The sequence below is a fragment of the Hyalella azteca genome, unplaced genomic scaffold (genome assembly GCF_000764305.2).
Source record: "Hyalella azteca isolate HAZT.00-mixed unplaced genomic scaffold, Hazt_2.0.2 contig15442, whole genome shotgun sequence".
Lineage (NCBI taxonomy): Eukaryota > Metazoa > Arthropoda > Malacostraca > Amphipoda > Hyalellidae > Hyalella > Hyalella azteca.
In genome coordinates this window covers 633,401-647,375 of record NW_025945296.1, presented here as the reverse complement: position 1 = coordinate 647,375, position 13,975 = coordinate 633,401, and the positions used below count along the sequence as shown (strand labels likewise).

Sequence of the window (13,975 nt, the reverse complement as noted above, 5' to 3'; positions counted from 1 at the left end):
CATTCCATCGGGTGTCCTATTTTAAAACTAGTGCACTTACTTGTCTTGTTCAAATTTGTCGACGATTTCTAAATAATCCCGTAACTTAGATTTGGAAATAGAAGTTCATTTGCGCACAAAGATTTTTTTCCAGTGCCTCTACCATTTGCATTGCTAAGTAATTCCTCTTGCTTCACACTTGTATCATATTTTTTCGTGGTTAAATTCATTTCTTTATTTTATTCCCTTTCCTGGTCAGTCTATGATGATCAATATTGAGAATTCTCTGGGCTCATATAAATGAGTTGTACAAGACGAATACTCAATCAGTAAGAGCGTCTCACGCTCTTCGAACTTGCTTGTCCCAGTCTTTGACGTCTCTATTTCAAAGTAGAGACGTTTTTAAAGGCTTGTGATTGCTTGTGATTTTTGCTTCATCCTGCCCTCGTTACTCGTGATGGGCGTTGTGAAGGAAAGGACTTCGTTTTTCCGCCGCTGTCCAGGCAGCATCGGGCAGATAGGCAAGGGTGCCTCCGCGAGATTTTACAGTAAGTTTAGAATCGATTTTCGGAATCAAGCAACCGCGAGAAAAATTTTGTATTTAAACAATTTCGATGACACCAGTGTTAATTTCTTTGGTTGGCATGATTAGTATGTTATTATGGCACTACATGCCCTTCTAGTATGTTTATATTATTCAATGAAGGACTAAAAACTTAGTTCATTTTAAGTTCATCCCTGCTTGAGTTGAGGGACATAAGCTGTTGACTTTGAGTTGACTTAAGAAACATGAATCATATATTATCTGTTTTATGTCCCTTTTGTTATTACTGAACATAAGTTCAATGACCAAGCGATGTAACGCAAAAACATTCGTGTTTACGATCGGATAATATAAGCGCACGTCTCGAAAATTTGCCACCTTAATCTACCATTGAACAGCGTTTTCTTAGCTTATCAATACAGTTGCAAGTTAGTTGAAAACTGTTGCAAATAACCCTAAGTATCTGTTGTATGCAATTCGTGCAATTCAAGCAACTTTGAAGCGTAAGATTAGTCAAACAAAGCTTTTATTCAAGGGCTGAATTTCTCATCACCCGTGAGCAAAAGCTTGTGAGTCTTACTTTTACTGAGAACGTTTAGGTTGAAGTGGATGTAGTTTAGTTAAATGCGTAGTTTTATGACCTGGCATAAATATTCACGAGCGCTGCCATCATTTGCATTCGTCTTGCATGAACCACTATTTATACATAGCGTTAGTAGTAAAGAAGTACGCGAGGTCGCCACAATGCTGCTGCCGCATGAAGAGCGCACCGCAGACGCTGTGTAGCTGCTGGAGAGGTTGTGTTGTACGGAGTCAGGGTGTGCCCGAGTCGTCCTCCCTATTTAGAAACACTGGATATTGGGGCCCTCCCACTCGGCCCACCGCAGTACTTCTGCTCTTTTGGGATCACGTGTCAACTCCGTTTTTATTATTACTCATTGGGGGATTATTCGTCGATATAGAATATAATTTTTTCCATCCCGTCCTTGACGTACGAAGATCTGATGTACAAATTAGTGTGCAATTATTTCGAGACAGCATCCGACTAATTTTGGAATTAAATCAGGTGAAATAATTCTACTTGGTTTTTACTCATTAACCAAATTAATAAATGTCAACCGTATTAGTTGTAATAATAAAGTTAATTGTTATTAGAGAATTATATAGAAGCATTTGAACTCATTTAACTGGAAATTAGAATTTTGCTACAATTGTGATTGGCGCTAACAATTTGCATGTTAACATGTCATCCTAATTCCCATATTTTGATCGCTTTCAACGTTCGTTGTTCCTCTTTCGATCTCTAATATTTTTTCATAATTCAATGTGATGACGAGTTCTTTGTTGCCTAGAGGCTACGGCCAAAAGGCACTCATTTACGTATGAATAAATAATTTTTTAGATTATTTTAGTTATGTGCACAAAAACTGATTTTGATTTACATCTACGACGAATTTTCTAAGATCCACTAGAAATAATTACGCATTTTTGCGTAAATGCTGAAAAAATTATAGCTGTCGGCTGTTGTTCTTCAACATTTCAGGCAGCCTGAGGCTTTTCATGGTAGGAACCATATTCAGTTAATTCACCACAAGTGAATTATCATTACTTCGGAGTAGGAGTAATTCGCATTTCTCCTACTCAAAATATACTCTAGTGGAAGTGAGTTTTGAAATGATTCGAGCTGCTGCATTGTCGCTTGTAGTGCTGTTGCCGCTGCTGTATTCGTAGTAGATGATACTGCCAGGCCGTGTACGTCGAGCCGTGAGGTATGCAGCGTCAAAAAACCTGTTTGTCGGAACCTGCTGTGTTGGTCCGTTTGTGTGTTACCACACCTCTGTGCGCCTGCCACTTGGTGGTTCGCGTACATGCCTGTGGCTTGTTCCTGTATACTGGCTGGAGCTCGATCATAGGTCATGAAGGCCCTACTGTTGAGGTGCGACGGCCGATTCTATTGTAGGCGGCGAACTGTGGTTCGATCAACTTATAACTGGTCCCATCATCTTACAGGCTACTGGTTCAATCACCTTGAATAACTGTCTCCATAGTAAGATAACTGCTGGCCCTGGATATTTTAACCTGTCTGTTCTGGGTATAGGCTGGCTGTCACCTGTCTGCTATCTGTGTATAGGCTGGCTGTCACCTGTCTGCTCTGGGTATAGGCTGGCTGTCACCTGTCTGCTCTGGGTATAGGCTGGCTGTCGCCTGTCTGCTCTGGGTATAGGCTGGCTGTCACCTGTCTGATCTAGTGATCTGTGATTTTGCCGTTCGGTCTCGGCGTTATGAAGCTGAGACAAATGTTGATGTTTCGTAACAAATTGTTGCTCGAATTTCAAATCAGGAAGTGCATGAATGGGAGCAAAGTTTTTGTTTCTTTTCCAGGTGAGTCTTGTCCGTATATTGGTGAGACTCGTCAGTGTGGCGGCGATCTTTTGGTATATTACATTTCTTCAGGCTCGAAAAATTTATTTTAACCAATAAAATTGGCGATGCTTCTACCGTATTTACGATTTTTAAAGGAGTCCTCGATTTGTATCCACGTTTCCAACCAAGATGTCGTTCAAGTTTTAACACTCACACTTGACCGCCCCCCCCTTCTTCTTATTTGACAATAGCTGTGATAACAATAAGGATAGCATTATTATAACGGCGTAGAAGTGCTGCAACCTGTCACTTGCTTAACAGCTTTTAAGTGGTGCAATGTTGGCACTCTCGCTATAGGGGTTGGCGCTCCTTTAAAATATCGCACAACGTGGCCTGGAAATGCAATATTATATATTATTGCATAATATTGTTGCCGGGAGTCGTATACGATTATTTTTCCACCAACCCTCTGCTTCTATCTGATATTGTTAAACAATTATTGCAATTTTTATAATTCTTTCTTGATTATTGGCCTACTTATCATATTCTTTCTGTTCCTTTCAGCCATTAATTTGACCTATCACTTTGTTTCACTGAGAATGGCAATATTGATTGTAATGCTAAATCACTATTGTTTACTTTAGAGGAGAATCCTTACGCAAATGCGACAGTCTGGCAAGTTGTTGGTTAGGTTAATTTGGTTTGCATGTTTTAAGTGTTCCATAATTTTACCGCCTTAATTCAACTGTCATATGCTTAAAAGTTAGTCTTAAATGCTTTGCTTTTGTTAGTTAGCTTAAAACCTAGCACCTTTTGCAATTTACTCGAATGGTTATTATTCTTATGCTAGCTTTTATTTGCAAAGATATCACTAATTTCTTTCCATATACTATGTTTTTCTTGTTTTGCTTTTCACATGGTTGCTTGCTGCACCCAACCAGCTAGGTATATCAGTTGAGAATCTATTCAAGTGTTTATTGCATCAGTTTTAATACCAAATTTCCCTCCAGGAATAGTCTTATTATCTAGCTGTACAGGTCATTAATTTTTTATTATTTATTTCTCAGTTCACCAATGATGAAATAAGTGGTAACACTGTCCATACTCTCTGTCCCTGATCTTAACTCATAACTCCTGAACTCGATTAAACTTACCCACTCATTGCACTGAACCACATACATCTATCACTTAGCTATTATTTCTCTTGTAATCCATTTAATTGAATTTTCATTCAATTTATAATGTATGACACCAGTCTCATTCATCTTAACTATATATATAGAAGGTAGTTTTCATACCGTACCTAACTTAATTAAAATAGGTAACACGGTTACCTCACCCGCCACATGAGCTCATATCCGGCACAAATATTGAAAACGATGTTTAGGATACTCATTTTTTTTTCAATTCCGCCGTATTGGCGGTATTCAGCAGTACATTACACATGCCTCATAAGATTCTGTTTAAACTGAAAAATTGAAATTATATGAAACACTTTTGATCACAGAGAAAACCTAGTTCGATCATATATGGGCTTTTTATGTGGGAACGATTACTTTTGATGATGCATTGCAACAAGGGTAGTGTTGAGGCGTATCGTTAAGCTAACACAGCAGTGTTAATGCAAGCATCCAGACGAGTGTCCGCCTCCCGCACGGCGCTTCGTCTTACAAACGATGAAATTACACGCCCTGGCATAGCGACCTCGCTGTGCACATCGACAGTGTGAGCTGCACTTGCTCAACGTTAACCATTCGACTTTGAATCTCTGCTTTTCTTCATTTTCGCATAATTACTACTTTACAATCCCATATTTTCTTGATAATTTTGTTATTATAGCAATGACAACATGTATTGAAGCCCGGCTTGTTCCATCCAGTAAAACGACGATTCGTGCTTACTATCACAATCTTTTGTGAGAATTCGTGGAAATATTAATCCTGTAAGGCCGATCCTTTGGGGCAGTAAATGTGGTCCAGAGATTAAGCTTCGACCGATTTGCAGCGTTTCGAGGATTTGTTCTGGTATATCCTCCACTGCCTGAGTTGATGGCTTTCATGCTGTCACTTTGAAAAGCGCTGGACTAATGGTCCTTGTCTAATAGTAAATTAATTTTTTAGGTGCATTTATCCTGTAAGAATTAACTTAGATTATGAAGCCGATTACTTGAAACTGACCAATTTAGGTCGATTGAAGTTTACTGGTATAGGTAAAGGTATACTTTTTACTGATCAATTTAGGTCGGTTGCTTCTCATTTCGGTTATTCTTTTCTTTATTTTGTTCGTTATTCATTACGTGAGCTTGCCTCTCTTGCTGTTCGGCTGACGCTAGCGCGGGCCTATTGAAACTTGCGTCAATCGTCAAAATAACATGAATTCTTCTTTAGGAATACTCTTATCTTTATTTAAAGCCAAGTGTTACGTATTGCTACTTAACTCGTAAGTTACAGCATTTATGCATTACAATTCCGTTATCAATTCCATCAATTACTGTCGAATGTTATAATTTTCTTCTTAACTTATTTTTTCGAATGATTTTAAATTTTTTTTTTTTCTCCCGTGCACGGTTTCCCAATTTTTGTGATTTGACCTTCGTCCCCCCCACCTCATCTCCCCCGTCCTCCCTTGTGGTTCGCGTCTCTGCGTGCGTCGCAGCGCCGCCGCGTGTCACGCCTCACTCGCGCAGTGACCGCCGTGGAGCGCGCACGAGTTTGTTGTTTGTTCCGAACTTTACTACTCAGACGTACTTTGAAATTACCTCGGGTAATAAAAGGCGCATCATATTTGCACAAGTGAACAGTCGTGAAAATAACGTATGATTGCAACTATTATTTGCTTTGTGTTATTTTGTATGTTTCGTTATATCGTGTACATTCATGAGAAAGAAGAAGGAAAACTTGCTACTTTTATGTAAAAATAAACTAAGTATTCATGGTGAATAAGGCCAGGACATTCCTCATTTCAACTCTTTCAACTGTAGGTTGAGATGATCGTTGATCATTTAAATTAGTTTTGTACGGCTTAAGTTTTGTGTGCTGATCCGAGATTCTCGAGACTTTCTCTGTTCGCTGTCACGCTTCTAGCTCCTTTTGCTGCTCACATCTGTAACGTTTTGGTCGTTTTCGACTGAATAGAAGCTCTTGCTTCTTCTGTGCCAGTGATAGTGATTAATTTGTGAAAATTGAAAGCATTTAAATTCAATTGAATCCTTTGTGAGTATAGAATGTGACAAAAACTTCCTTAGTAGGGAAGATGTTAAAGCCACACAATACATTGAAATAATCAAAATTGTCGAGCAAATAATGCTACTATCGATGTGTGAACAATTACTTATCTTATTAGTACATTGAGTAACCACACTTGCGCATTGCTTAGCGTGAGATTCAGTCTTCTCGCATGAGCAAGATGAGACCACAGCGTATCCTGCGGCTGCGTAATGAGCGTAAATCCTTCACTGAACAACAACACATTTGGCTGGAGTGCTTGCTTATGTTTCGTAACAAGTGTCTGATATCTCAGCGTTGTATATTCTTGCTATGACGAGTTCTGGAGATTGATTTCTTATTCAATGGATCGATGCAAGTTCTGATAAAGTTGGCCGAGTTAGCCATTCTTCAAACTGTATGTTGCCCGATTAAATTCGATCATCATAGCATGACGTCGTTAACCGTTCAGTTTGGTTTGTCATCAAAGAATTTTCTTAGTTTTTTTGATTAGTTTTTGCGCACTATGAGAAGTTTGATTTGTAACAACGAGAGTTCTAATTTAAATTCAACCATTAGTGTGCTCAAATGCATATATCGTGAGCAGAAAAACCATGGTAATGATGGTATTCACTTCTTTTCTCTAATCTTTTGAATCATTAGTCATTTATTTTTATTTAATGACAAGATTGGGCGGACGACGATAGGAGATGCGATAAAGTGACTCGCCAAGGCTAAATTCCATGCTCACTCACCTTGCTGGCTTTCTCTCTTCTCGTACCTGGGCGTCCTGCTGATGCTTTGCCCCGAGCAGTTGTATTGAATGCCGAGCCCGTCTCCTGTCCTGAGGCTATGGTCCGATGAAATGGCAGCCGTGAGTGCGGTGCTCCTGTTTTGATTTCATTTTTATCATTGACAGGAACTTTGATACCAAGAAATAAATTGTTGATAAAATAATTTGTGTACTGTTCATGCGTTGCTTGTTTGTCGTGTGCCGAGCTCACAAAATTTATTAGAAAATCGCGTTAACGGTGAGAAGTGATCCGACTTTCTGATGAGGAAGTGAGTTTGCTGCTAGTAGATTTTCCAGTACATTAATTTCAATTCGAGCTTTTGAAGTTAATACAGGTTATGGAGGGTAAAATCGTTCCAAGTTGTCGAAATATTCAATTGTCTTCAGTTTTTAGAAATTAATTTTTCTATTTTTTTTACCAAGACACTATAAACCTACGTGCTGATTCATGGACACAAATACCTAATATTTTTTCATTAATGGGTGTTGATTGCGCATTCATTTTGCTACGGTCTCAATTATTATAACTTAATTTCCGCTATAGGGACTGACAGTATTTACCTATCTATTAATTCAATTGTTTCATTAAAGGTCCCAAACGTTGAGAGTGTCTTCTCAATGTGCAAGGAAAGTCGCTGAGATGTAATTTGTGTCTAGGCGGAGACGTTTGCTGAGACTCGTATGGCTGAGCTCGATCAGCCCTTCCTCCAAAATTGACATGTGATGGTTATTAGCTGTTATTATGGTGATGGTGGGCGATAGAGGTCTTGGCTTCATCCTCAAACGAGCCTGGAGAGATGGTCAGAAATGCGGAGGCGGTCGAAGAATTTGTCGTCGACTCTGGAACTCAGCCGTCCTAGGGCTCCATGATTCTGGAGGAACTCGTGTCCGTGCGCCGCAAAAGAGGCGCTCCGGTAACAAAAATAACAAGAAACGACGCCCTCAGAAATCGAGCTCATTCAATAGACGAAATCGTTCCGCCATTATCCGTACTGAGTCTTCTTTCCTTAACCGTCCTGATCAAGTCAGGTCAATTGCGCCTCACCCGGTAGACGAGTACATTTTTAGCACTCTGTTGAAGCGGACCAAGCATAAGGGATATAGTCCAAAGCTCCTAACAAAGAACAACTACGTGGAACACTCTTTGCTGATTCCGGCTCACAATGAACGGTGCATCGACACTTGCGTTGCAGCTGCAGCTGCAAGGATGTCGGCTCTGCCGGAAGTTCCGAATCCCACGTATGATCTTAATCGATCGCCGGTACAATCATTCCCGCCTGACTTTGCATTCGTTCCTGCCTTGCCACCCAAACCCTATCCCAGAACCAAACATTTAATTGGCAAAAATTTGAAGACAAATTCTGGATGTAAGGCAACGACAAAAAGCCCAAACACAGATTATTTGTACGGTAGACCTAGGAAGTCGGTTAAGTCGCTCCCTTCAACGCCGTCAAGCAGCGGAGTTTCTTCTGGAGAGGAAGGCGGTACTTCGAGCCAAAACACAACACGCGACGTTTCAAGCTACATGGACCCGCAGGACGCGGCAGAAATATGGCAAATGGTTGGCCGCATCTCGTCCAAGTCACGAGAGACAGATGAATCTCAGACCAACAGCAACGGTTGTGACAAAACGGAATACGTGAGTGAGGAATTCGGCCGCAGTGTGTCGTCTTCAGTGTCATGGCAATGGTCATCTATACCCATCCAGACTAGCACGACCGCCGAGAGGGATCTTGAGATAACGCGTGCCGATGACAGACCACCTGTCCCGCCCAAAAGAGGTATATATTATGTCACTTTTCTAATCGCTGCACTCTCAAACGAATGTCATCAATATTTCCATGCTTAGTAATTTTTTCACTATATTACTTTACAAATCGTGCTTAGTATTACGTGTATAGATATTATGATGGTGCATTCTGTGCCGCTTTCTGAACACAGTACCGGCATGTTTTATGTGTACAAGTAGGCTTTGCCGAGTCCACTTAGCAATGTGGGTCATCCCACATAAATGACCATTTCCGGAAAGGTTTCTAATGAATCGACGTCAGCCGCATTGACTTGTTTCTTGTCTACGTCCGAGTCTGGCGTTCCGCAATAACTGGCTGAGCTTTCTCTCCTGCACAGAATTCAATGGCGGCTGAGTCTTGACAGTTTTTCACGTACTCACATGTACGAACTTTTTTGTGTGTCGCGGCTCTCACTGTATATACCGATAGTCGTGCAACTTCACGCTCGCGCGAGTTTTATGGACATTTTTGCCTGCTGATTTTTAAACAAATTGTTACCTTATTTCTTGAATTAAAAACAACTATTGACTCTACCACCAACGAAACGAATCCTATTGAATATTTTTGGCGTTTTGAAATGGATTCCGTCTGCACTACTCGGAGATGTGATGAAAGCGAACTGATTCTGTGAACGTGACCTGCATAATGTGTGATAGATTTAATATAAGAATTTCTAAAGCGGTTCACAATTCTCACTTGATCTCCGTTCCTGACCCAAAGCCATGCGCGATCTTTATGTGAAAACTAAGGCAGCGGACTATGAAAAGCCTAGCCTGAGGTTAGGGTTATATGCTTTCCTGCAATTGCTAAATAGACATTTATTTTTCTGGAAAATACCGTAGTGGTTGGTTTGAATTTGCTTTCGACCTAATAATTTATTTATTTTATTTTATATAATACATGCCTTGAATGGACCACTCTAATGTTTGCACTCAAAAATTTCGTTTGGGCCGTGTTGTTATGAAGCGGCTCGTAAATGATATCTATGATGTCTACTTGCAGTGTTGTGGTGCATGCGTTTAGTTTTATGCGGTCGCACTTATTGTAAGTGCTCACCTTCTGTCCTACATTCTAGGACCTTTGCCTGACTCTGTTGGCGGCCGTGCGTGTGAAATATTCCATCGTTCACTGAACCATGCCGCTGGGAAGTGGAACGCAACTGTAGAATTACTAATATTTGTCGACCACGCTTGGCCCCGCCAACTGCATGATCTGCTATTAACTATTTCTTCGAAAAGTCGTTATTATTCGTGTGTGTGAGCTACATAGTTTGGTATAGCCCACCATGCTTCATGATTTTGCTAGGGCAAATGTAATACGAACTACAAGTTTATTTTTTATATCTCGAGAACGATATATACTTGGGCGATCAAATTATTAATTAGCGACGTAAAATAAGCTTGGAAAGAACATTATTTCTTCACAAAGCCATTTCCAACACTGTCTTAGAACCGTTTTCGTTCTATGTTTGTGATAGTGATGGAAATGTGTCATCTAGAATAATCTTGTTCAAAGTTTATTAAGTGCCATGTTAGTGAAAATTAGTAGTGGTGATGTGTTATCTCAAATATAAAATTTGATTAAATTTGTGTCACTTTTAGTGATAGGGAGTAATGGTAATGTGTTATCTTTAATAATCAGGTTCAAATTTGTTTCAGGACGAGTGATTGATTTGTTTCAGGTGAAATTTATTCATTTGATTCACACTATCCCAAACATGAAGCGTCTGTGTCAAAAATCTATAGATATTTTGAAGATTATGGCCAATGATTTGATTTATCTCACTTATTAAATAGTTTACGAGTTTCCTGGTTGCTCGTATGATACTTATTTCCGGGCAGTGTAGATAACCTGAAGTTCGCATCATGGCCGCAGCTTTAAGTAACATATAAGATCCCCATTTAGTTAACATAGTCGTCTTTGTTTACATTTCATGCGAGATTTTCCAAGTTTTCATGCCTGTCCTCCGAACTTCTACTTATTTTATATTATTGAAGCGTGTATCAATCTTCTATCTCTCAATTTCATTTATATTTCTGACACATTGTTTCTAATTTAGCAAGATCTATATTCGCATACTTAACTCTTTTGGTCCGTGAAACAAATTTCGAGCAATATTATATGCCCTGCTCTCGGTCCCCTCAGACCCTGACATTTAAAGTTCGTATTACGCTTCTGTTGACCGCGTCCAGCAACTGACCGTTTGCGTCATGTCGCTGCACGAAGCTTGCTGGCAAACCGACAAGGGCGTGAGAAAAGTGACATATTTTTGATTGTTATCATTGCTATGGTTTTTGAATGCAAAATACTTAGAAATTGATTGAAGGCTTCTTGATGATTTGCATCAAACCTGTATATGTGTTTTGTCTTCCTCATTATCAAACTTTTTGTAATTTCATTTCATTGGTCAAAGCAATGGTTTCACCACAGTTTACGGTTTTAAAATATTACTCAAAAGCATCGTAGATTTCAGTAATTCCTTTCGTGAAGAGCCATCATTTATATTAAGACAAGAGGACGCACATTATTTGCAGCAAAAATGTATCTCAGCAAATTTAAGGTTGCTGTCTATAGAGCATTTCTTGTCATGAGATACTCTAAACCTTTATCGGCTAACCTTCCCTGTTTCTTTCACCTTTAAAGGAGTAAACATGCTCCAAATTATTACTTCTGTATTCACTTGGTTGCTTTTAATGCTCCGAACGTTTGTTTCAGTCAAGCTTACACGCTTCAAGGTCTTCCTCGGTCCTTTGTTATACCGATCGCTGCCAGGGAGAACTCAACACTTTACTTGTGCAAGCTGTACGCAAGCTTCTGATCTTGGTCTTGGTGTGTGCTGCGTTCACTCTCAAGATGGCCAACATCAACAATTTCTCATTCGTGGTGCTAAACCCAAGCCGCATTTCAGAAAATTTTCCACTTTATTAACTTGATTGATAAGAATTTTACGCCTGTTTATTAGCGATGAAATGCAAAACAGGAGCAAAATTGTTTTATATATGATAATAGTCGCATGGTCTACGTGTCATAGACTGAGATCCAACCTATAGGCATGGCGCTAAATATCTCAATTTCATTCCAGATATTTCATATTTGCCGTGTTTACTTATCATCAAGGGCTCTTGGTTGTCGTGAAATATTTCGTTTGATGTTTTTGATCAGTTAGTAATTGCTTCTCGTGTGAAACATTAGACCTGATCGTGGTCTTATAGCCTGGTGCAGACACTGGCAGGTACCAGTCAAGTACGAATTCCCTCTAGTTTGCGAACATGAAGCTCGCCATATGCTTATTTCCCATTAATATAGTTTTTGTATTTTAAATTTCCAAAGAATTTTCTCGAGCGGCTCTCAACTCAGGAAAGCGAGCAGTTTGTTCCTAGCGTCTCTTGGTAATTTTTTCCTGTGGTTCGGTAAGAATTGTGTCGACTCCAAAATACGCCGGTTCTGCTCGATCTATAAACTCGTATCAGTCAATATGTTTTTTGGAACTCGATTGTCACGTCCTCTGGCCTCTTATAGAGCGCTGCAGTTAACAATTGGAAGATTAGAGTTCTTTTAGATTAATTAAATTTCATTTCTAGCCTGGTTGTGGAAAAGTATTTGCTGATTATCTATTTTAAATCCATTTTCATGATTATGATGCATTCATTTTTCGTTGCACTGTTTCGTTGCGGGATTAAACTTCTCCGTTCCTTTATGATAGATTTTACTCATGTTACATATTTTGCAGTGTTTTTCTGTATATCATACTTTATTAGTTCGGAATTAAATTACGTTTTTGAACAAGATTTTATGAACAGCACCTAACATAACGGGGCAACTAACGTCGACCGCAATTAACAGACGCAACATACCTTAACGTTCAGAAACTGTGCCTACACGACCTGCGCCTCCGTGGCGCTGTGTTCAGTTGTCGCTCTCTTCTTTATTGGAGCTTCGCATGCCTTGATATGAAGCACATGGCCTTCTCGTGCGTAGTGAAGAATCTAAAACCTCGTGTCAACGCTCACTGTAAGCGCTGAAAACCTCATCTCGATGCCGTGCCACGAGAGTTTGGCTCGTGTAACTCGCAATCAGATTGAATTTAATTCCCCAGAGATGGAGCATTAATTATTGTTATTGTTTTCGGTGACCTAAATGACAATATAAGGTGGGAAATTTTCTTCAGCGAATTTCGTTGTTTTGATGGCCAATTATTAACTGTTTTTCTTTTTTTATTGGGGAGTTCACAGCGGGATTCTAACTTCAATGAGCTCTATTTGCAGGTTTTCAATGTATATATCATGGATGCTTGCACGAATTCCGTGTGCAAGTTTTCGTTTAGATAGCCGTATCATTTATGCGTTTGTTAATTTAATCTTTTCATATGAATTTAACTCGATTCAAAAATTGGTGATAAAGCAATCTGTAGTGAGCTCGGGGTAGAATGGACTGCACGCCAACAAGCAATATCCAGTGAGGGGTAGAATGATGAAGAAAACAATTCAAAACAATAAAAAATACATATCTCGTCACATAGGGTTTAATCTCTTTCGTGTATATATGGAATTTCACTGCTGATTACAATTGTTCTCTCTAAAATTTTTTCAACTGGTCTCCGAAACATTTTCACGAGGATCAAGGTGAATTTACTTGGCGTTTTCTTTGCCTTTGAATTATTAGTGAACTTGCTATTTAAGGAGACGAATGATACAAGTATTAATATTTTAAAAATGTATTTTACATATTGGAAACAATTTCCTTTTCCTTGAAATGCGTTACTATCTTTCTTTACAATTAAACTTGTAAAGTTCAGGCACAGACTTTTGCATCGACATTATCGGAAGCTCTTCTCAGTCTTGCTTTCGGAATGGGTTCACTTGATTCTATTTTTTGTATATTCATCCAACTTTTCAACTTGTCGATTTTTTCTGGTCTTCATTAAATCATGTCACGTGCTAGCGCTCGCTGCTTCTTGCGGCGCCTGCGCTGTCGCACCCGCAACCTCACGGACCGTCCAGGAAAAACGTCCCGCGTGAGAACTTTACTGTCATCCGGTTTCTTCTGCCGGACTTTTTGCGATATAATTCGCGGTGCATGTGTGTATGTCCTGCGCGTATATCCATGGCGAGCTGCTTGCTGCAATTATGTGCTCGACCTACTGAATGAGTTAGCGCCCCTTTCGAGAGTTATTGACTTAATTTATATTAGCTTTATTTGGGACCATTACTTAGTTTACAATCTTTATTGGATGAATTTGATAAGGCTTTCTGATGATTTTTTGGACAAAAATTTTTAAAATAACCTGCAGGAATTTTTACTC

At 39.4% G+C, this 13,975-nt stretch overlaps 1 protein-coding gene across 10 annotated transcripts in view; it reads left to right on the top strand.

The window, feature by feature from the left end:
* LOC108664581 (membrane-associated guanylate kinase, WW and PDZ domain-containing protein 1) overlaps nucleotides 1-13,975 on the top strand; it is an 86,783-nt gene that overhangs the window by 52,214 nt on the left and 20,594 nt on the right. For 3 of the 10 annotated variants that reach the window (XM_047884437.1, XM_047884431.1, XM_047884432.1), the window contains exon 1: nucleotides 7,469-8,664. The exons of 6 other annotated variants lie outside the window; for them this stretch is intronic. In XM_047884437.1, the coding sequence (XP_047740393.1) occupies nucleotides 7,626-8,664 (1,039 nt within the window). In that variant the 5' untranslated portion in view covers nucleotides 7,469-7,625. Of the gene's footprint in view, nucleotides 1-392; nucleotides 528-7,468; nucleotides 8,665-13,975 lie in introns of those variants that run through there. One more of the 10 variants, XM_047884442.1, reaches the window with a different exon arrangement.